Source organism: Pithys albifrons, chromosome 3, assembly GCF_047495875.1.
Source record: "Pithys albifrons albifrons isolate INPA30051 chromosome 3, PitAlb_v1, whole genome shotgun sequence".
Classification (NCBI taxonomy): Eukaryota; Metazoa; Chordata; class Aves; order Passeriformes; family Thamnophilidae; genus Pithys; species Pithys albifrons.
In genome coordinates, this window is record NC_092460.1 from 50341104 (window position 1) to 50364124 (window position 23021).

Genomic DNA, 23021 nt, shown 5'->3' on the forward strand with positions numbered 1-23021 from the left:
AAGATGGCGACTCAACCACTTCCCTGGGCAGCCTTTTCCAGTGCTTGATAATGCTTTTGGTGAAAAATTTTTCCTGTAGTCCAGTCTAAACCTGCCATGGTGCAACTTGAGGCCATTTCTTCTTCTCGTATTTCTTGTTGCTTGGGAAAAGAGACAGATCCTGAAAGGACTACAACCTTTCAGGTAGTTGTAGAGAGCAATAAGGTCTCCCCCAAGTCTCCTTTTTTCCTGGACTAAATCACATTTTTTTTATATTTAATTATTAGAGAAATTGGAAGAAATTCTTTCCTTAATTTTAATAAAAAACCTTTTTCTCTGAAACACTCAGGTAACACTTGAAGTTGAGCAAGTCTGTGATTTAGTTTTTTAGTCAAGTTCAGTTTGCCTTTGTTGTATGATAAAGAATACTTAGGAAAATATTTTCTTCTTTAGAATAAGGACAAGAAAAAGTTTCATAGCCTAGAAATATATTAAGATGTTATTGTTATGTAATCCTTTCCTCTGACTCAAAGACACTTTAAAGAATGCTGTCTTAGTTTAATATGTACTTCAAATATGTCCTTTATTCAGTATATAAAAGCCTTGAGTTAGATGCTCGTAATTAGTCCCAAAAGTTCACAGATAGGAAGACAGTTTTAGGTGTGGGGTTCATGTCTAACCTGGGAGAAGAGCATTACTCATCATAGCATTCTCTTTTCATCCCAGGAGGTCAGTGTCCATTCTAAATTTGATGTGAATGACTGTCAATTCTGTTGCACCCACACTAGTGGGAATCTCAACAAAAAGAATGAAGCAGTAGGTTAATGACATGGTGTTGCACATGCATTCGTTATCTAAATGGTCTGTAATGAAACCTCTTTCTCCTTTGCACAGTCTGGAGCAAAAGCACTCCACCTGCTCCAGATAATGGTACGTCCGCCTGGGGTGAGCCAAATGAAACCAGTCCCGGGTGGGGTGAAGTAGATGATACAGGAGCATCGACAACAGGCTGGGGGAATGCACCTTCCAACGCCCCGAATGCCATGAAATCTAGTGAGTATAGGCCAGACACCAGTTTCTTTGCAACAGACCTGGAGATTTTTAGTGTTTGGCCTTTTGGTACAGGTCACCCGTGGAGGAATTGTTATCTGAGGCCTAGAAGCCATGTTAAATGTCATTGTAAGGTTTTGATGGATGAGTGATTAAGTGCTTACAAATGACTGAAACTTTGTCTTTTAAGGTAATAAAAAAATCTCTTAACTAAGCAGATAAATGGGCAGCTCTGATTCTGGAAGTGCTGAAACAGTCCAAGTGAGGAAATGTGTATTTTTCTGTTTTTATTCCAGCTGCCCACTTGTTACTTGGCATATACGCTTGTTCCAGGATAGGTCACTTTTTCTGATCATACTAGGAAATGGAATGCACAGTACTGACAAATTCCACTGTGGAGCCCATTGCAATATATGAAGGAAATCCATGCTTTGATAACGCAGTTTGCTTTGGAATGGATCTTTTAAATTGTGTGTGAAAAATTGTAACTTTCAATAACTAAAACTGATAGTTGAACCTAAATGCCTACAGCAGATCTTGAAATTGTCTTAAATTTTACTTCAAAGTTAAAATTTTGCTGTATTAAAAGTTTTATTTTTGTGGATATTATTCTTGATGATGTAAGCTGTTTGAACAAGTTTTATTTCAGTCTTTTTAAGGAAAATCAACAAACAAAAGCAATGTTATTGCCAAAGTCAATAACATTTGGATGTGAAGTTTCCTGTAGGAGCTACTGATGATACACAACTGTTACCAAACTTGACTGATGATGCCCACTGTAAAACTGTTTCCAGTTACAAGTTGCTTTTGCAACATGTAATTGTTTGAAATGAAGTTCCTTTCTCCCACCCCAATTAAATAATTCGGCTGTTCTTGAAACAAAGCTGGGCAACAAGCTTTGCTTCCTTAGTGTTACTATTTTAACAGGCTTTGGTGGATGGCTGTAGTGCTTCCCGTGCCTGCCACACTTCTGACAGTGCTGAGCTGTTCTTGGAGGGATGTCTTCTTTCACTTGCAAAAAGACACCTAAATATGAGCAAACTAAGACCTTCTGAAATACTATTGATCCACTGAAAATGCTGTTGATTTGTTAATGCTTGATATAGTCTGTAAAAACTATGCATGGTCACTCATCCTGACTGCAGCTGAAGAGCTGTGTGCTGTTCTGTATGTAAAAAGTCCTGAGCTCTAGAGGAGCAAAATACAGGGAGTTTCCTTGTGATGTCTGTTCCAGTTTGGGCTGTGGTAGGTTACCAGTGCTAAGGAGAGAGATCTTCATCTATTGTGTTCTGTGCCTGCTCTCTCAATTCCTTTCTAATTGGCTCCCAGAAGGAGTGAAGAAGAAAGCTGTGTTTTTCACTGGGGTGAGGGGAGATACTTAATGTCTTGGGTAAGCTGAAAGAAGAAATTGGGACAAAGAGCCTGCACAAGCGTAATTTATGGTTGGAGGGAAGGACAGTATACCGAGCCTATCTGTGACTGGAAAAGAGAAAAAGAGTTTAGAGCCAAAGAAGGGAAGCAAGCATAGATCATTATCCACCTGTTTAAAAAGGTAGATTTACGTAGTTCTACCAGCACTGCATAGAAATTCTCTGGCAGAAGTAGGAATAAATTCAGTTTTCTGTAACATAATTATTTTGTATGTATCTTCAAAGTTTCATTTGGTTGCTGTAGCTGTTAGTACCTCCTCACTCAACCAATGCGAAAAATTAAGTGGGTGTCATACAGTCAGGTCATCTTTAACCACTGTCCTCCAGATTCATGGTCAAGAAATTAAACCTGAGAGTTGTCAATGCAGAAAAATACTCTATGGTCACATAGGTAAAATCAGGATCATAGTATATATTTAAACGCTCTTGCCAGAAATAAATTAAAGCTGCTGGGGCTACCCCCTATAACATTTCTAGATTATGTTCGCAACTGCAGTCATAATTCTTAAATTTAGCCTTTTCTGTATAAGTAGTCTGAGTAAAGGGTCTACAGTTAGATTTTTTTTTTGCACTTGGACCAGTATTTTTCATAAGTAGCCTGCAGTTTTGGTACACAAATGAATATACTTTAAAAAGCTGTGTTTCCTGTGAGGTGTCTGGGGGTTTATTTATGATGCATTTTAAGGTAGCTCGTAATCCACCATGGAATGCTGCTGTATTTACTTTCAGCATGATCAAGGTAGAGATTCCCTTGACAGACTACCTGCAATTCCTGACTTTTTTATATTCAGATTTTCTGCTATATATGTTAAAATCCTTACTCCCAATTTCCACACTCAACCCCCCAAACAATTGAAGAATGAGTTATTACAAAGGTAATGATGATGGGAATCTTATTAAAGGAGATAAATGCTAATGGATCAGTATGCAGAATGAAGAGTTAGAGCAGGACAAACAGTTGGACAATGGACAAGATTAGGATTTAGGGTCTTTTTGGCTTGTTAATAGAGGTTAGAATTGTAAGTTGCCTGACAATGCTGAAGAGTTAACAGTGTGCTGGGCTGAGCTGGCAAAATGCCAACACTGAGACAGAGCCCCTCCACAACCCTGAGGGGAAAAATACTAGAACAAACTCTTAAAATAGCAAGCTTTTTATGTTTACACAAATGAGAGACAGTTGGAATATTATATAAAACACACACACACATATGTGGAGGAAAAAAAAACTTTACCGAGTCACTCACCTAAATAATAGAGATTCCAACTACCCAGACTACAGAAACACTCTGGCAGACTCTCTCTAAGGACATCTGGCAAGAGAGGAGTAAAGGAGAAATATTGTGCTGGTTTAAAGGTGAACCAGCAGGGGAAATGAACTCACCATGAGAGAGATTATAAGTCAGAGCTAAAATTTAATAATAATATTACACTAAAAACACTGACACGAAAGGGGAATTGCTTTCAACTCACAAAACCCCAGCAGTATAACCCAGTGTCCAGGGGCACAAACCCAAGGGGGTTTGTTTGCCCTTGTGCTGAGACCCCTGTGGCTCCCCCCAGTCCAGAGCAAAAGGAAATGAAAAACCTGTTGGTGCAGGCAAGGGCTGTGGTCTGGGCGAGAGCGGTGATCTCCTCCTGTCGAGGTCTTGCTGCTCCTCTGCATCCAACGAGAAGTTCCCAAGGTCTTCTTACCCACCCCTTATGTACCCTCAGGGAGCACTCAGTCCCTCCCCCTGGGCGGGAACTCACACAGTGGGTGATTAACTCTGGGAGCCAGGGGGTATTGAACTGTTGATGGCCCATTAGCAGCTCTGCCCCCCTCAGGCTGGGTGTGAAGGTGATAATGGCTCCCTGGGCAGCTGCTGCTAATGGCCCATTGTCCTTGGGGAATGAATAGAGGGGGTAGAATACACAGCTTTGATCACCCCCACACAGGGTTAGCTGGTCCCTCCTGCTGAACTAGGACAAATATTAACACAAAAATGTCCACCTCCCTAGACAGCACAGTAGTGGGGTGGCAGCCAAGCCTAATCTCAGCAAAAACAGTGACAGCACATCTTCACAGGGCTGAGGCAAAGAGCAAAAGAGACAGAAGCTTCCCCTCCAGCTCTTTTTATACTTGCTGTGATGTCAGATGATATGAAATATCTCTTTGGTTGCCTAAGTCAGGTGATGCTTGTCCCCTCTAATCTGCGTCAGACTCTCTGGGCCTGCTAAACTGGGGCCAAAACTACCACAAACAGCAAGAAAAGAAGCGAACAGGGAAAAGTCTGAACTGATATGGTGAAATGGTTGTTGCTTTCTGGTATACTTAAACAGCACTGCTAGCAAGTGATGTTGTTAACAACAGAAATTCAAGTCAAGGATTTTTTCTGTTTCCCCAAATTAAACTACTTCTGGTGTTATTTATACCAGAGTCAGGTCCCCACTTTCAGATTCTACTTAGTTGTTGTTCCTAAAAGTTCTTTGTTTCTGTTACTTCGTGAAAGAGTTTAAATCCAAGGGAAGTATTAAGGTTTTGAAGGAAGAGAGGAAATAATTGATTAATCACGTGAACCAGAGTCTTCAACACCCTTGGTTTTAAAGTGGGAAGACTTTAATTTACACTCAAAGGTTGCTGTTTAAATGCAGCTGTATCTGTATAAGAAGTCTCTATTGTTATGACATCTTTAAAGGTTTGACATTTCCTTAAAAATCGTTGCAAAACATGACATGCAAACATGCCACCAAACCTTCTGGGTTTTGGGATTCATATACAAGTTTTAAACTGTTTGAGTGGAGACACTGATTTGATTTTTTTTTTTCATTTCTTTGGGATTCTGATGATTCAGCTTATCTTGTAGTATCACATCACCAGCTGCATGGTATTGTAGACTGCTTTTGAGCCTTTTATTTTAATTTTTCTAAAGGTTCTAAATCTATGCAAGATGGCTGGGGAGAAAGTGATGGGCCAGTGACAGGAACACGTCATTCCAGCTGGGAAGAAGAGGAGGAGGGAGGAGTCTGGAACACAGCAGGCTCTCAGGGAAGCAGTTCCTCCCACAACTCAACAAGCTGGGGGCAAGGAGGAAAGAAAACACAAATGAAGGTAAAATGCTTGAATGATTCATAACTACTGTGTTGTCTGAAAACAGTCTGACAGATATGTTAAAGCATTATAATAGTTATTTTTTTAAAAAGGTTTTACAGAGTTACGGAAGGCTGCCTGTTGCAGCACTGTAAAAAGTGTGAGGTTTCTGGATTTGCTTGAATTATTACACCTGTTGTGACTAATAAATTTGCCAGTAGGTGTCAAATTTTTTTTGAATGTGAGCTACAGAGCCATTACTAAATGAAAATAAGTGTCCCAAGGCTATTTCTCTTTTCTTGCTGACACATCTGTCTGTGTTAGGCTGCTGCTGTTATTCTTGCATAGCCAGCTGAAGTTTGGATTCCACAGTCCTTTTGGCACATGAGCTTCTTATTTCTACTAACTGTTGGATTTATGTCTTGTGTTTGTTGTTATTGACATTTGGCCTCAAACAGAAGCAGGAGCTTGGCTGTAGTCCTGAGTAAATCTTTCTGAGGCTTGTTTGCATTGAAGTTCTCTGGTACAGTAACACTTGTTACTGTATTAATATTAAAAGGAATATGCTTTGTCTGCTTCTCCTCAAATAGGTAGGGCAGACTCAAAAGGCAAGGGCAGAGCAGTTTCCTAGGACGTGGAAATACTCTTGTGACATGGTAGGGAGTTTTACAATTCCTATTTTGCAGAAATTATTCTCATGGACTTTTTTCTCACTTAAAACTTTTCTATTTTAACCACCAGAGCAACTGTCCAGAAAAATTTCGTTGTTGAACTGTGTCAGTTATGATTTTGATCATCTGTAAATTACTTATTGTAATGTTTTCAAGGAGTTAATCTGATACCAGGATTTTCATTTTACATTTGGTGCATCTCAGAGATAAAACAGAACTTTGGAAATCAAGAATTTCTTAAAAATGCCTTTTTCTTTTTTCCAGTGCGCATTAAAAGGTGGAAATAGTGATTCGTGGATGAACCCTTTATCCAAACAGTTTTCAAATATGGGCTTGCTAGTAAGTAATTTTTTCAAATAGAAAGTCCAACTTTGGGAAAAAGCGTAAGCTTTAAATAAGTCAGGAGATCAGCTGTTTCACAGTTACTTTTCTGCATTTTCTATGCTGGCATGTTGATTATAGTACCTCTAATAACTGGCTCAGAAAAACCCCAAATCTACATAGATTTTTGACACTTATGACAGCTCTGGTTCTGAGATTGCAGTTCCTCGCAAGTAATAGGTCTGGGGGTGAGGAGAGGGTTCCTTGTGGGATTTTGATGGGGGTTTTTCCCTTTTTTTTTTTGTTTTTTTCTTTTTAATTTAATTTTCATAGCGTGCTGTTTAGAGCACTAAAGGTAGAAGCCCCACCTCCTTGCTGTGTCAGACATCTGTGATTAATCCAAGGCTGTTCTTTCTGAATCTCAGCCACCTATCAGAATAGATTTACAGCCCCATGTCTGTCTGGGCTTGAAATACTATGCAGCAGGGCCTTTTTAGAACAAAAAGGGCTCGTCAGGAATCCATCTGTAAAGATAGTTTGGTAAAGTGAGTAAATAAACATTACATGATGGAAAAAAAGACAGAGCTGCAGAGAAGTACTTCAAAAATAGGAACTTCTGACAAGCTAATTTGTAAAATGTTTTGCTAATATTGTGCCAATTGTCATGTTGTGAAGCAGGAATAGTATGTCATGCCAGCTAGGAAAAGATAATGCAGAGGTTCTGTGAGAAGTCCAGGGCTGCACAAGCTGTCACGGACATGATTAGGGTTCGGTTGTAAAGTGTTGTCTTGGCTCCCAAGCTCCAATTCAGTTTGTTAGACTGTAGGTGATTCTGAAAGCTGTGGGAACACCCTGTCCCCGACTGCCAACTGAAGAATCACTGGGCAGCACACTCCAAGACTTGACCTGACAGGTCATGAGGATGAGCCGTCATTTTGGCCACTATTTTCAGTGTTTTGTCACTCAACCACTGTAACGTAAGGACAGAGGTTCAGTTCATAGAGCAGGTCTGTGTCTGTCTTTCTTTTTCACAGTCATGTGTCTGATTTCATGTGGGTACAGTTGCCACACACTGCCTTCGGGGATTGAGGCAAGGTGTGTTCAGGGTGATGGCAGGAATCCTTGTGTTGGGTTTTAGTTCTAAGTAATTTTTTAATTGGCACAAGCATGTCCTTTCTGTGTTTCACCTTTCTGAAATATTTCTCAGCATTGCATAGAAGTCAACTCTGAATTGTTTGATTTTTTTTTTCTCTCCAGAGTCAAACTGATGACATTCCAGGCAGTAAGATGGACTTGTCTGTAGGTGCGTATATTTTAATTTAAATGCTTTCAAAATGGGAGATCACATGTATTACTTTTACAAGGGTGACATGCTGTACTTTGGAAGGGTTTGGTCCTTATTTTTAGCACTCCTCATAATGGGAGGATAGAGTAAAAGCATTCTCTGTCATGTCTGTAAGCTTTGAGTAGTGACCCAGCTGATTCTGGTATGCGAGATTGGGATGTATACCTGTACAGAACAGAACTATAACTTGTGGAAGGGACATCTTTTAAGACTGTTTTGAACTGTGCAGTTTGTATTCATTGTTACTGTTTCAAGAAAGTAAAAATCTTTTTTCATTTGGTGGAAGAGGACTGTTTCAGCTGTTGGCAGCAGGACACCCCATTCAGCACAGCTTCCTGGAGATGATGTGAGGAAAAAGAATATCTCCTGTCTTTGATTTCTTCAGTTGCTTGCCTCAGGCTACTACAAATCACTGCTCAGTAGAACTAGATTTTTCACTCTTGATAGCCTTACCACAAATGCTACACAGCTTAAGCATGATGGGCTGTGTAGGAAACACTATCCAAAGTGAGGCTAGAATTGACCACTTAAGTTCATCTTAATCACCTTTGAATTTGTCATGACTTCCTTTTGGCAAAGTAAGTGTAAGAAGTCTATTGACCCTCTTGTCACCAGCATTACTACATCCTCATCTGCCACTGTTGTAACATTCTGTGTGATACTGTAGTCAGGATTTTTCTCACCAAAACCTTATTGGGAATATCCCTTAATATTTGTTGGTACCAAAGACAGAGCTGTGGTAATCAGGATTTACCTGCATCTAATATCTCCAGCTTTGGCATTCTGATGCAATCCAGATAGATACCTTGTCTCTCAGCTTGGAATCTGCTGCATTCTTAAAACGTCTGTCACTTCATAAAGGATTCAGTAGTTCATTTTTCCCCAAATTGTTGGCTTCCTCTGAAATAGTTAAGGACTCCTAGTAAGATGTTTAAATGTGTATTTATACAGTAAAGCACAGCTTTGGGGAAGGTAACAGAATTTTTTGATCTCTCCACGTCGGCTTCACGCAGCCTCTCTAGAATTCATACTCTGATTAGTTCAGTTGGTTAAAACTTGGTTGTAACAATGCCAAGGTCATGGGTTCAATCCCCTGTGTGGGCCATTGACTTGAGTTGGACTCGATGATCCTCGTGGGTCCCTTCGAACTCAGGACAGTCTGTGATTCTGGGATTATATCCTGCTTCTCTAAAGATCATCTAGGTGGAGATGACTTGTTTTCATGGATGTTAAGTTTTCATCTATCTGCAGATGCTGCTGATGAAGAGCAGATCTGAGAATATACAAATGAAGAGATGGTAGCCTGGATTATGCTGATTATAGCCCTCTTAGTTCTTTATCTCCAAATTAAGGATTCTGTGGAACTTTCTGCTGTCAGGGACCTTTAAACTCATCAGAGCTTCTGAGGAGATGGCTGATGCTCAGCATATCCTGTGCAATGGTACAGAAAGGCTGCATCCTTTATCTTGATTCATTGCACTTCTTTGGGCATAGTGTGCCCATTAAGGGTGGCATCCCTTGATCCGAGGTAGAGCCATTCATTATAGTTTCTGTTCTGTTTCAAAGACTAAGAATGTGACAGATCTTCAAGAGGCTTTTCTGTTACTTCTCTGCTTAACAGTTTTGCTCTTGTTGCTTAGGCAGTTGCTTGTGGAAAACTGTGAGCTGTTTGGCTCAACCTGTATCTACTTCCAATCTTTAAAAGTTGGATTCCCGGGGTAGCTTGTTCTTCAGATGGTTTTCAGTCAAGGTTACAACATACCAGGTTTCATATTTTCCTAGTTTATGGATAAATGCACAGTTAAATCTGTGCTTGGAGACCAGGCATGTCAAAGAAAACTTTCATTTTGATATGCATGGGACACTTTCTCTGATCATTAGGCATTTTTAGGAAGTAATTCCTATCACATTGCTCTCAGTCTCCTTGTTTGAAGAATGTCTTCCTTTTATTGCAAGATACTGGAGCAATACTTTTATTTACTGACCAAAACAGAAAAGAGATGGATCAATAACTTGCCTGAGGCAGATCTACTTCCTCTTTTCTTTTTGTATCAAATCTCTTTAATGAATAGCTTGTCTAATTTTAAAATAGCGTATGGTGCTTTTTTTCCCATTGAAGTATCTCCTAGTCTGTACATTCTGAAACATGAAGTTTGCTACTGTCATGTGAAAAGGAGGGGCAGAAATTTCTTGTCCCACCTATATTAATATAAAGTTATTAGCTATAAGCATCCTCAGAATATCAAAACCTTGTGAAACCCAGATCAGCCTGTCTGTGTCTCACTTAGAGGCAACACTGGACAGCACACTGGAAAGGGTTTTGACCTAAGAAGGGTCACATACTTAATAGCAAGAAAGAATCTTCTCCGTAGCAGTTCCCAAAGTAACTTTTATTAATACAAGTATGTGACAATGCCTATATGGGTTGCTTAGTTGATGATAACATTTTACTGCATGATTACCCTTTACTACTAAGAAACCCACCACCACAAATACTCTACGTAAAGCAGCACAACAACCTAAACCTCAATACTGAATGCAAACAGCAATACCACATTACAGAACTCAAGCAGCATCCCCCTCCATGACAGACTTAACTAGCCACACAGCCTGTAATAGGGTGGGTTCTACAATTGCTGGAAAAAATGAGGCTGAGCACCATCGAGAGTTCGAAAAAAAAGCCCCAGTATTTTTATTAACAAGAGTAACCAAATAGCAAGAACCCAAAGAGAAGAGAAAGAGAGAGACTAAAAACAGTAAGCCCAAACGTGTAAGCACTCCGCTCACCAAAGAGTTACTCACGTAAGGTTGTCCCAGCAACTCCAGACACTCCCCCGAAGGCAGGGGCTACATCTTCTAAGCATTGGCAGACAGCAGGCATCCCTGCTGGTTTTTTGGGGAAAAAACTACCAACGCAAAGAACACGAACTCTCTCACCTGTGTTTTTGAGCCCCCTGGAGATGTCTCCCTGGGGGGATGAGGCCTCTGCGCCCCCTGGGAAGAAGTCACAGACTCTGCTGCTGCTCTCGCTCACTTTTTTTTCTTTTTCTCTTCCTCTTTGCTTCCCCCCCCAACAGCTCTCCTCCCAAGGTAGTCCAGCCAATAGGAGGGACTCAAGTAACTGTAGTTTATGCAATGTCTCTCTTCAAGGACAAAATTTTCACTTTATCAGGTTTTGTTCCCTAGAACTTGGCAGGAAAAGGATAAATCTTTTCACAGGTGGCAATGACAAAAACACAGACCAAAATGTCAACAATTTTAATTCCTGATACACAGCCTAACTACCAGAAGTACAGCAGCTTAACACCACATTTAAACACACTCAAAAATCCAAAGCAAAAGCAAAAGGAAGAATATTGCCACTTCCCACTAACACGTATTTTAAAGGAAGCAAACTGCTAACAATGAACAACAAAACAAAACTACCAGTTGAAACAAGATATATACCCAGTGAGTTATAGAAAAGTATAATTAGTGAGGCATAGGAAAACAGAGTAAGAATTGGTTGCTCACCCCTGCAATGTCCAGTGGGGTTGGGGGAGACAGGAATGCTCATTGGTTACCCTCCCAAGAGATGATGGAAATTTCTCCTCAATTTTTGCTCATGTCTACTCTTTTTATACCTTTTTTTTTCCTTAGGTAGGTTGAGTGACTGTAGTCAATAATAGTTTGTTCTTTTATTTTGGGAGTGATAGCCAGATGACACACGCCTGAGGGTTGGCTCCCTGTGTCTCCTTAGGGTGTAGCGAAGAAGACCATGTCATCTCCATAACACTCATTCTTCCATAATCCTATCAATATGCCTTGAGCACTTTCAGAAAGCCATTGGAGTCTTTGTCCCCTGACAGTGGTTCCTGGGAGCACCCCTGCAGGGACTGAGATGTTCCCCTTAAACCATCAAGAGGTTATCAGGGCTATCACCCTACAGCTACAGTGAAGTAGCTTGACAGAACCACTTAATAGTCTGTATTTTCATTTCTCCTCTTTCACAGTCACCTTTTTCTCTTATTTTAAATGTACTGGTTAAAACCTCTGCAGATCACTGAATTCTTAAATCACCTGTAAAGACTGGGAAATGAATTTGAAATTTCTACTGATTCAAGGGTAATTAATGAAGTTGTCTATTGTGAATATGTTACAAAGCCATACATTGGTGTGGTATTGAGGTGAAACGCCATGATAGCCAAGTACATGTGCTTGCTCAATAGGCTTGGATGATGTAAATTTAAGACAAAGGTACAAACCCAGCATCTTTAAAATGTTGTTGTGTTCATAATGAGGCAGAAAATGTTTCAAATGAGTTTTCTCCATTTGGGTTACCCCACTGGGTGAATGTATTTTCACCATGTCCAGTCTCTCTTTGGCAAATGTTTTAGGTATCTTTGCTCAGTAGCAGTTTCTGTCTCCTACGTCCCCAGTGCAGGATTATATTACATAATTTTGTATGGAATTCGTATTTTTTTTGTTTCTCTTAAGATGTGTGCATGTCATTTGGGACGCTTTCTTAAAAGGGTTCTTTTCCTCACTTAGGAGTGAATGCCATCTTCCAAACCCTTGTTTGATCTTGCATTTGTCCCGGTGTTTCTCATGACTGCTAGTAGTGAAAAAAATCCAAGAACTGATACAGGGTCTTCTGTTAGGAAGATGGTTAAGCTTTTAACCTGTTCTACATTTCTGCATGCAGAAAGTTGGAGGTTTAGTTTTTATTCATGCACAAGTGTTCTTGCCTACTGCCGAGGGTAAAATTCAAACTTTTCCAATTTTAATGGTTGTCTTGTAGTACATAAAGTAAAGCTGTTCTTTAGCCACCTGCATTATTTATAGCTTTAGCTGGCAAGTGCAAAAGGCAGACTCACACAACAGGTTTCAAGGTTGCATTACAATTGTCTATGAATGCTATCATCTGTCTTAGCAAGGCCTTGTTTATGCTGAAGTTTAAGCAGCTGCCTCAGCACTTAGTGACATGCATATCTGTGCTTGAAGCGTTTAAAGGTGTTCTTTTAATGCTGTGTGTTTTACAAGGCATCATTCAGTAATGTTTGAGGAGTTGATTGGATCATCAGGGTAACTGAAGAAACAGAAGGGTGTTTCTGAGGCTTAGTCATCCTGTGTTGGCATTGACCCAGTTTCATTTCAGATAGTCATGTAACTCTGCCTCGCTTTCAGTTTCTTTTCAAGTGAGTAGCAGACAGCGCCGTGGAGTTAAAGCCTTGTGCTGATGTACTGCTGGCATTGTGCCTTGTGGTTTGATGGGGGTACCGATGGCACTGAGCTGTGCCTGGCACTTGGGCTGCTTTTGCAGAGCTTTTTGGGCTATGTTAGAACAGGATCATAGAATCACGAGCTCACCCAGGTTAGTATGACTCCAGTTACAAGCCAAGATATATAGGTGATTTGTCAACGGATTTTATGGTAAGTGATGTTGAAGGCATCAGAGGGGATGAAGCTGGATCAACTTCGGAAGCTGAGCCAGTAAGAAAACCCCATGTAATTAGTGGTACCATTCACAGCTTCTTGGAAAAAGCATAGCTATGAATCTTAATTGTGATTGTACATTAGGAAGAGATGCTGGATTTAAGAATCTTTTTCAAGGAACAGTGTTTTGAAGTCATTAGTGATTAGCTGAATGCTCTATTTGATAAAGGCTTAGTGTTTTGTCAGGGGTAGGGTAGGATATCTATCATCAGCTTCCTTTGGAAAAGTCATAGATTTGCTTGTTTATTATGGTGACATGTTTTTAAACTGTTCTTGGAAAGACCGTCTGTGGTACTAACTAAACAGTATTCTTTAAAACTAAAAAAGCAGTAAAGCTCAATTCTCTCACATCCATATTTTAAAAGGAAGATGTTTTTCATCTACTTCAACATAACAATATGCGTCTGTTACCTTACAGGTGCCACATATGACCAAAAGAATTTGTTCCTTGGCAGCAGTTCAGTGTGTCAGGTAGAAAGTTTCCTTCAGTCAGCACTTGGCTGATGATAAGCTTATAGAGAAAGTTGACGTTTTCTTCACTGTGTATGTTACGGTTTGGTCATCTGTTATTGACATCTCTTCCTTGTGTTCCACCAGATTACTTAACTAAACAATGGCAGGAGACCTCAGGGGGTGTTTGAGAGGTGTCTCTGTTAACTTCTTGTGTTATCATTGTGTACAGGCTGAGGAAAACTGCTTTTCTGCCTGGAAGTTGGGATATACCAGTTGATTTGTTGTGTTCAGGAGTTAAGTCCACATGACTATAGGAGAGTTTTGATCAAATTATGTGCATGTGACCAAATTTCTCAAAGAATCTCAAGGAAATTCTCAATGTCAGACCCAGTAAAGTCTAAGTGGAATATGTGGAGAACTTAAATAGTGTTATCTTTCCAGATACTGAATACCAGTGAATAACAGTGCAAGTTTTGGAAGACATAGAGAATTATGTATAAATATAATTAGTTGAAATGCGTATATCTTCACATTAAACTCTACAGTAAAATGGCTTGTTCAGTCACAAAAATTATACTTCCTACATTAACTTTTCAACACTTTTAATGGTAGATATGTTAAATTATGAGACATATATAAACCCTGATCTTAAAGGTACTTTTCTCTGACTGTGAACCTGCTGTCATGAAACACGGCAGAGATTATTTGTACTAATTTCCTCTTGTTTTACAGGTGGTCTCCCAGATAAGAAGTTCGAGGTAGATAAACGAGCCATGAATCTCGGGGATTTTAATGACATGATGAGAAAGGATCGATCTGGGTTCCGTCCACCTAATTCCAAAGACATGGGAACCACAGATAGTGGGCCTTATTTTGAGAAGGTGAGAGAAATATCTTTAGATGAACTAATATAAACCTTTGTGTGTGAGGTCTCAGTTTTTACCCTATTTCCCTGAAAGTCCTAGAACTTTGAGAACCCTGGATGAGCTCAGTAATAATAAATGTGTGGGACTTGTTCGTAGAATGAATGTGTGTATAAAACACGTGTCAGGTGTGCATAGACAAACTAAATTGGGGAGAAAGAGGCTTTCTATTCTAGAGTAGACTGCTCTTGTGTAGACAGAAATTCTTTTTCTTTTTTTCCTTTTTTTAATGGAAGGGTAGCAATAAAATTTATTACAAGTTTCATCATGATGATCCTTTTGGCTACTAACTACAGTCATCTACTGTAAAAAAAAATTGGTTTAGATCTAAGTAAATATAAATAATCACAGTCTTCCAAATTTTTTTTCTTCTTTCATGTCTGGCATTTATTGAAAACACCCTTTCGAAATTCCACAACCCCTTATGCTGTATGTCCGTGTACTGTGAGCTTCTGTATGGCATCTGTTTCTCTGTGGCATCTGTTGTATGTTATGACAGTGTTTCTTTCATATTCTTGCCTATTTTAAACAGAAGCTTTCACTGTTGTTATCAAATATTAATTGCTTCACATTATGAATTGAAGAGTGTCCAATAGATTCAGAATGCTCTAGGGTTGGGGGGTTTTTTTGGCTTTGGGGGTTTTTTTTACATATAGCTTATCACATATGAAGTGGAAAATAAATTTGGTTTAAAAATTCTGAAGGCGTGTTAACTGTCAAGGAAATTTTTAACTCCTCCATTTTGGTATAATGGGCCAAAAAGCAGTTTTGCCAACTCCCTCTAGTGGCCTAATTAATTAATACCACTAGCAGAACTAATGTGTTTCCTAACAAATTATGTTGGTAGGTGTGTGCTAATATTAGGAATTCATTCCAGATTTGTTTGTTTCTGTGGTGGGAATAGCCACTATCAGAAATTAACTTCCTGAGAGTTCAAAATGTATTTTTAAAAAGAAACCTTTAGGAATTTATTGATCATCTCCTTGGACCAAAATCTTAATTGTCAAGTGATCATTTGAGTCAGAAGTTTTGTCCTTGTAACTGCTATTACAAAGTAACTTTGCTTCTTCCTGGTCACTCACCGTCCCTCTTTCTCTCCTCTTACGTCCTGTTGCTTCACTAACCAACTCCTGCTGTTGGCTAACTGCTGCTTCAGCTGACTTTGCCTTTCTCCAATCAAGATGGGTGCCTTGGGGATGAGGCTCCCTGCTCTCCCTTCTCCCCTTCTCCCAGCTACAAGCTGTCTCCCTCTGGTTCCACACTATCCAACGTCGGCCTTGGGGCAATCGGCTCAGGGCTCAGTCCCCAAAACTTCGCTGCTAGACAAGTAAGCAGGCCACCTTATAAGATGCATTGTTACCAGGCTGCAACCTGGCCTTAATCCTGGTTAGGTGGTTGCTTGCTTTTGATTTTCTGCTAAATAAATTAGTATTGTTAATGGAAGTTTGAGCTCTATCAGGCCATTAAGCATCAGTCCACTTTGGTTCCTACTTTCAAAATGTATCCTGTCTGGTTTTGTTGGCCTCTTACTTCCTGAATTTCAGTGCTACAGGAGGTAGATGTGCTTTTCAGAATTCATGAAGTTAGTGGCATCCTTTATTTTAATTGCTGCTTACAATCCAGTTAGAGGCTTTTGATTTGCCTTGTCATCCCCCAACACTGAATTTTCCCAGACTCTATGCAATGACCTTGTATATAGAAATGTGCCTGTAAAAAATGGCAGTGTTTTTAGCATTATGCCTGTTCCTGTCTCCCTTCCCCACAGCCCAAAGTAAGGATTGATTTAATAGCCTTTAAAAACGCTTGAAGTAGCAGTATTTTTGTTCTGTGTATGAGGGAATGATGTGGAAGGAATGACGTGATTAGCTGCAGTTTGGAAGAATTTCTGGCTATTATGTTTTGCATTGTGCTAGAAAAAAATGTTGCAGAAATACCAGGAAATGGAAGAATAGTACTAATTATTGCAACTGGTCTAGCTTATGTAGTCATACGCCTAACATGATGGTGTTTCTTTGTGTTGTCTTTGTTTCTATGTGACACAGTGTTGAACATCAGATTAAGTCCAAAATTTGCAGGCATGTTCCTGGTCTCAGTGTGCAGAACTCTGTAAAGTTACAAAGAGGGCTGAAAGTGTAGCTGCAGCTTCAAGGCCACTCAAAAATTTTCATGTGTAGTTGGCCCCAGCCAGTTCTTTCAGAATAAAAATGTTCATCTCTAGGGGTTGTTTAGTATGACATCTTGAGTTGCTTCTGAAGGAGAAGATACATTAAGTGGAAGATGATGCAGGTGAATGAGACAATTCATAGAGTTGCCAATATAGAAGCAGAATGAGAGACTTCTGTTTGAGCAAAAGAATAGCAGGGGATGGGGACAGTATTAAGGTAAGAGGAAGGCAAAGTTTATGAAATCCTGGTATATAAGGAAAGGAAAGATTTTGGTGAAGGCCTACACAATCTGTTTGGAAGAATAATTTATATTGGGTACAGCAATGCTGGCATGCAGAGGGAGAACAGGGAATGATGGCTGAGGAGTGGAAAAATGTACTCTTTAGAACCCCAGCTATCTGAGGATAACAGACATCCTAATATACAGCAGGAAATGGGAAGTTCTGAGGGTCTTGAAACTGAAAGGACAGAATCGTGGCACATGAGGGAGCTTTGGAGTATGAGCTTCAGCCTTTAGTGACTTAGTGTAGGAGATGGTTCATAACATTTCTTATTGCTTTTTTTGAAAGATGTTACAAGATGTTAGAAAATAAATCACTGGAAGTAAAAAAACCCACACATTTTTTTATCTCATTTGAAAATTTTCTTTTAATCTATTGAGGGTAAAAAAGGAAAAGAAAAACTCCCCAGTGCAGAATGCTGAAGTTTTCATGGGAGGAGGAAAATTTTTAATGCAATTTTAGAATTCAAAATTCAATTAATGAAAAGCCTGCAGAGGAAATAGTAGCCTAATGAGTGATATCTCAACAATTCTTGATGCAGTCTTGCCATACTTTTAAGCCAATGGAATAGGGGTTTTTGAGTGTGTTGTTTGTACTCCTAGTTTCCATTTCCCAACATGTAAAGTGAAAAATATTAAAACATTACCTTAGTTATGTGCTTTGAAATAAGCGGATAAATGTTATCCTTCAATGTTAGAGAAAAAAGAACCTGCATCTCAAAAGTATAGTTTAGAAGTTTTAACCCAGGTAGAATATTACTGATGTACAGCAAACATCTCTGTCATTCTGAGGGAACCCTGTTTAAGTCAGTACTTGGCTCATTGTTATTGATATGTAGATACTAGCATAGAAATCCATTATCCTGAAAGATTCATCTTCTCACTACTGCTTTAATTTTGTAGGGTGGCAATCATGGTTTGTTTGGAAACAGCACAGCACAATCGAGGGGCATGCACACACCAGTGCAGCCACTAAATCCTTCCCCCAATATCCGGGCGCAAGTGCCTCCCCAATTCCTTTCTCCCCAGGTAAGGAATTTATAGAAACTGATTACTTGTGAAAGTCAAGCTACAGCCTTTAGAGCACATCATTGAGGTTACTTACAGAGTTATCTTAGTCTTGACTTGATGTTAAGAAATTGAAAAAATCAGATAAATTAAAATTCATAGTTGAAAGTGCTTAAAACTCAGTGCAGAAGGATTAGCATTCTTTCTTATTCCAAGGCAGTTAATGGTAAATGCTTACTTACCAGTATTTTTAAACCTCAAAGGGGATTTGGGAAACCTATGTCTTACATAGGGTTTTGCAAAGTATCTCAGAAAGAAAAAAAAAACTCTGAAAGCTTAAAGTTTTTAAGTGTGACAGGTTGCTTAATTTTTTAAGCAGTCTTGTCCTGTGCTTCCTGTCCCACCCCAACGAGAGCTTTGATAAAGGGTTACATGTTGCATTTACGTTTCAGAGCTTATTGTTAAGACCTCAGGGTCTCCAAATGTACAAGTTTACCTTTTGCTTTGGACTTGGTGAATATTTCTTGAGATTCTGTTGAATTCTACTTGTGTAACTCTCAAATAATGCAGGGAGGAATGGTGGGATTCTTCTCCACCTATTCCTTCTTTTACTATAGCTTATTAAGTGTACAAAGAGATTAACTCTTTCTATGAGGCACTGTTTCTTTGCTCCAGCGACTGCCTGAATGCCTTTCTTTTCCCTTGGCAAGCAGTACATTTGTAATGTGGTAATGCAGTACTGTGATTACTGGTTAGCTGTGTATACATCAGCATTTTAACTTAGTGCAGTCTCTAGTACCTGATGGGTTGGGGGAGGAGCCTTTTGTGTGTGTGTGTCTGCATCTGCACTTGTGTTGTTGTACACTGTCAATCAAGTGAGGTATTCACTCTGCCCAAGTCATAGACTGTGCATGTTTAAATGTGATGTGTTGGTAAATCTGTAATGTCTTTCCCAGAACACCACTGAAGATTGGTGTCATACCTGTTCCTTTATAGAAATACTTCTACTTCATCATCTTCTTTCATAGCAGTGCATTTCTTCAGGATATGTAACTGATTTCCATGCAGGTTTCGGCCTCCATGCTCAAACAGTTTCCCAACAGTGGCTTGAATCCTGGTCTTTTCAATATGGGCCCCCAGCTTTCTCCACAACAGATTGCCATGCTGAGCCAGCTTCCACAGATTCCTCAATTTCAATTAGTAAGTAGCTAGTAATCTTATGAGACAAGACTGTTTACAGATTGCCTGCTGAAAGAGTTTTCTTGTTATGTTTGTTCTAATTCTGTTTTGTTCTATTGATGTTGAGATACTTTTGTACAAATATTCCCTGTCTGCTGTACAGGTTAATGAACTCCTGCTAGAGGGCAGCAGATAAACCAAACAGGCCCTTGTAATTATTGTGGATGTTGCAGTGGCTTAGTAATTATTCAAAGCAATGTCTTTGTACAGAAGGCAGTTGTTTTTGATTTTTAATGAAGTTGTCTTCATACTTGTAGTCATAGTGATACTAACAAGGCCAGTACTAGTAATTCTGTTGCATGATGTTTAATTAGAAACAAGTGAAGGATATGGTATTCTTATGCATTCATTGTCATTTTATTTGAGTGAGTGGAATGAGAAATAGTTTACATAAGTTTTGAGCAGTGCATTTTCTAGTGAACAGATTCTGGCAATTATATTTCACTTGGTGAGCTCTGTATTTTCACTCTTCCCACCCCCACTTATCTTGTAGGCATGTCAGCTCCTCCTGCAGCAGCAGCAGCAGCAACAGCTGTTACAGAGCCAGAGAAAGTTATCTCAAGCTGTGCGACAACAACAGGAGCAACAGGTGTGGCACCGTTTTTGTCCATCCTATGGAGTATGAAGTGTACTGGGAAAATGCAGACTGCAGACAGTGCTGGATTTTACTAATGTAATCTGCTGTCTTCATACTGCACTTTGCAGAGAGCAGGGTCTTTTGGATCTCCTCTGAGTCACTGTTTCCTCATGTTTACTGGAATTCTGTGTTACAGTATAGCATATATGAACTTTGGCTTTTTTTCTTTCATTTGCAGCTTGCTCGTATGGTGAGTGCCCTCCAGCAGCAGCAGCAGCAGAGGCAGCCTGGCATGAAGCATTCACCATCCCACCCTGTTGGGCCTAAGCCACATTTAGACAGCATGGTACCCAATCCTTTGAACGTGGGTCTCTCAGATTTACAGACCAAAGGGCAAATACCTGGATACGGTTCAGGTAAGTGCTCTGTGGAAAGAGGTTCGGTGCGTTGCCTGTGGTTACCATGTTAATATAGTAATTCTGTTAGTCAGTTATGTCTAGGTCCAGAAATAAGTAATTTATGTATAAGCATTAGAGCGAAGGTTATGATAAGTGTGAACTTTCAATCAAATTACCTTACTTTTCATTACATGGGAAGAAGACAAAACCTAAGAAGAAAGCATAACTTTTAGCATACTGACCTAACACACTAATTTGGAGGATACCCCTCAAACGTATATCCTCTGCTATTGTTGGGGTTTTTACCTTTCTTATGATCACAATGACTCCCTGTTTGAAGATACTTAAAAACAAAACAGAGAATGACAATGGAGGTTTTTTTGTTTGTTTCACAGGCTTTGGCTCAAGTGGCATGGATTATGGCATGGTGGGAGGGAAAGAGGCTGGAACAGAATCTCGCTTTAAGCAGTGGACTATGATGGAAGGGCTGCCCTCTGTGGCTTCACAAGATGCCAATATGCACAAAAATGGTGAGAAAAGGGACTGGCAATTTTTGGAATGTCCTTGTAGTAGCATGTTGGCAAAGGTGAAATAGTTCTGATGAAACTGTCTTGCCTCACCAGTATGCATCTTAAATATTTTTTGGTTTAGTATACCATACTCCTAAGGATCCCAACCTTTCCTGAGTGTAAATGCGTGTTTTTAATGCTTCAGGTGCAATAGTGCCCCCTGGAAAGGCTCGCGGAGGATCGCCCTACAACCAGTTTGACATAATCCAGGGCGACCCACTCGTGGGCCATGCAGGCCCTGCTGGTGATAGCTGGTTACCTGCCAAATCTCCACCAACGAACAAGATCGGAAGCAAATCCAGCAATGCCAGCTGGCCTCCAGGTATTACATAAGGGCAGGGCTTATGGCCTAGCTTTAGAGTAGGTGTGCTGAGACCTTTTCTCATCCTACTTACTTTAAATAACCATTGCAAAGAAAATAGTTGCTTGGTTAGGCCTATCTTGGTTTTTAAATTTCTTCCACATTAAATGAGAACATAATTATTGAGTTTCCAGGGTTGAATTTGAACTAAGAGCTGAATTCGCTGGATAGTGTTTGCTTTTTGTTAGGTGTTCTGTAGTTTAGTGACTTTACATTTACAAGAAATTTTCATGAAAACACATGTTCATACAATGCACAGCACCAGCTCCCTCCTCTTGTACCGAGTCCTTATTTGTGTTGTGTTAGACTGACATGGGGTGCAAAAATTCTGATTGATAGCATGGAATCAGAAAGCAGAAGAGGTGAAAGTGGAGGTTTTTTGGTGATGGTGGGAACAGGATTTTCTTGGTCTTTTGTATTTTATGTAGCATGAACTTTTCTTTTGGCAACTGTTAACAAATGTTATCCATTGTGGACTGCCAGGTCTCTCTTGCCCATATTACTGGTACAATATGTATATGGTGTGTGTGCCACACTGTTGTGGTTCTCCTTTGCTCATGTTGCATAAAGAGTAGCAGAGTGTTGTGATGCTTCAGTAATGCTCAGCAATCCTGTGGTTTGAGTAGAAGTTTCTTGCTTTTGGGATGGCAGGCTGTAGCACATTCTTTAAGGTTTCTAGTTTCACTGGCAGTATGTTATGCTTATGCTACAAAACTTAAGTATCTAGGAAAAATATATACGTATTTAAATACACACATAATTTTCTATATAAAACATTCTTAAATGAATGTTTAAGTACAGAGTGGTGTCCTGGAAGCTGTACAGGTTGGTCACTGTTACTATTCAACAAATACTGGATGCTGGACATTACTCTTGTCTGGAAGACACATTCAGGAAGATGTTACCAACTGCAAACCCTCTGCTGTGTATCCCATCAAGCACGAAAAAGTAAAAGTCCGGGTATATCTCTTGGGTAAACCAGTAGCACAGACCTTGCATCAGAAAGCCTAGGAATGTGTGTGACAGATAAAAACTCCAGGAACCCCTTAGTGTCTAACTCTGGCAAGAAAATGTTTTCTGACAATCTAACAGAGTTAAAGAATTATTTATCTCAAAACCATCTGCACACCGACAAATTTTCGTACGCTACACCACTCTCTGCAAATTTATTTGCGGTACATTTCTGTCAGCCTGGTTGTTAATTAGTGGCTTCTTGAACTGGAGCTACTCTTCATAATGCCAGAAACTCCCAAATTTTAATCTTTTACAAGACCTCTCTCATTGTTGCTGAACTTGTGTCTTTAGTGACCGTTCCTCTGTGTAAAAATGAGAAACGTAGCACTGCTTGGAATGTTAAAAGAGACATGTGAGGATCAGCTCTGATGTGTTTCCAAGCTTTAACGGGATTCTTGGTACCAGAAGGCCGTCAACAGAAGTGAGAAGCTGCATGGCTACTCTTTGCCCCTTGCTGATGTCACAGAGCTTCCTTAGTGATACCTGTAGTCCTACTGTCAGTGATAGTAAATTTTTTTGTTGCTGACTGCCTCATGACTGTGAGAGGATAAGCGAAGTCCACAAATCCTGAATGTAAACTTTCACTGAGATAATCAGTACAATCCATAATTTCTTGTGTAAATGAGTGGCACAAGACTATGGTTGCAGGTGTCACAGAACACATCCTGGGTTTTGGCATGTGGCATTTATGCAATT

At 39.7% G+C, this 23021-nt stretch overlaps 1 protein-coding gene across 15 annotated transcripts in view; it reads left to right on the plus strand.

Moving 5' to 3' along the window:
- The window catches only part of TNRC6B (trinucleotide repeat containing adaptor 6B), a 145758-nt gene that overhangs the window by 99899 nt on the left and 22838 nt on the right, over positions 1 to 23021 (plus strand). For 12 of the 15 annotated variants that reach the window (XM_071551809.1, XM_071551808.1, XM_071551815.1 and 9 more), the window contains 11 exons: positions 874 to 1032; positions 5369 to 5547; positions 6462 to 6536; positions 7776 to 7821; positions 14524 to 14672; positions 18063 to 18188; positions 19236 to 19367; positions 19900 to 19995; positions 20222 to 20399; positions 20777 to 20911; positions 21096 to 21272. In XM_071551809.1, the coding sequence (XP_071407910.1) occupies positions 874 to 1032; positions 5369 to 5547; positions 6462 to 6536; positions 7776 to 7821; positions 14524 to 14672; positions 18063 to 18188; positions 19236 to 19367; positions 19900 to 19995; positions 20222 to 20399; positions 20777 to 20911; positions 21096 to 21272 (1452 nt within the window). Of the gene's footprint in view, positions 1 to 873; positions 1033 to 5368; positions 5548 to 6461; positions 6537 to 7775; positions 7822 to 14523; positions 14673 to 15870; positions 16042 to 18062; positions 18189 to 19235; positions 19368 to 19899; positions 19996 to 20221; positions 20400 to 20776; positions 20912 to 21095; positions 21273 to 23021 lie in introns of all 15 variants that reach the window. The other 3 variants (XM_071551824.1, XM_071551819.1, XM_071551823.1) reach the window with 3 other exon arrangements.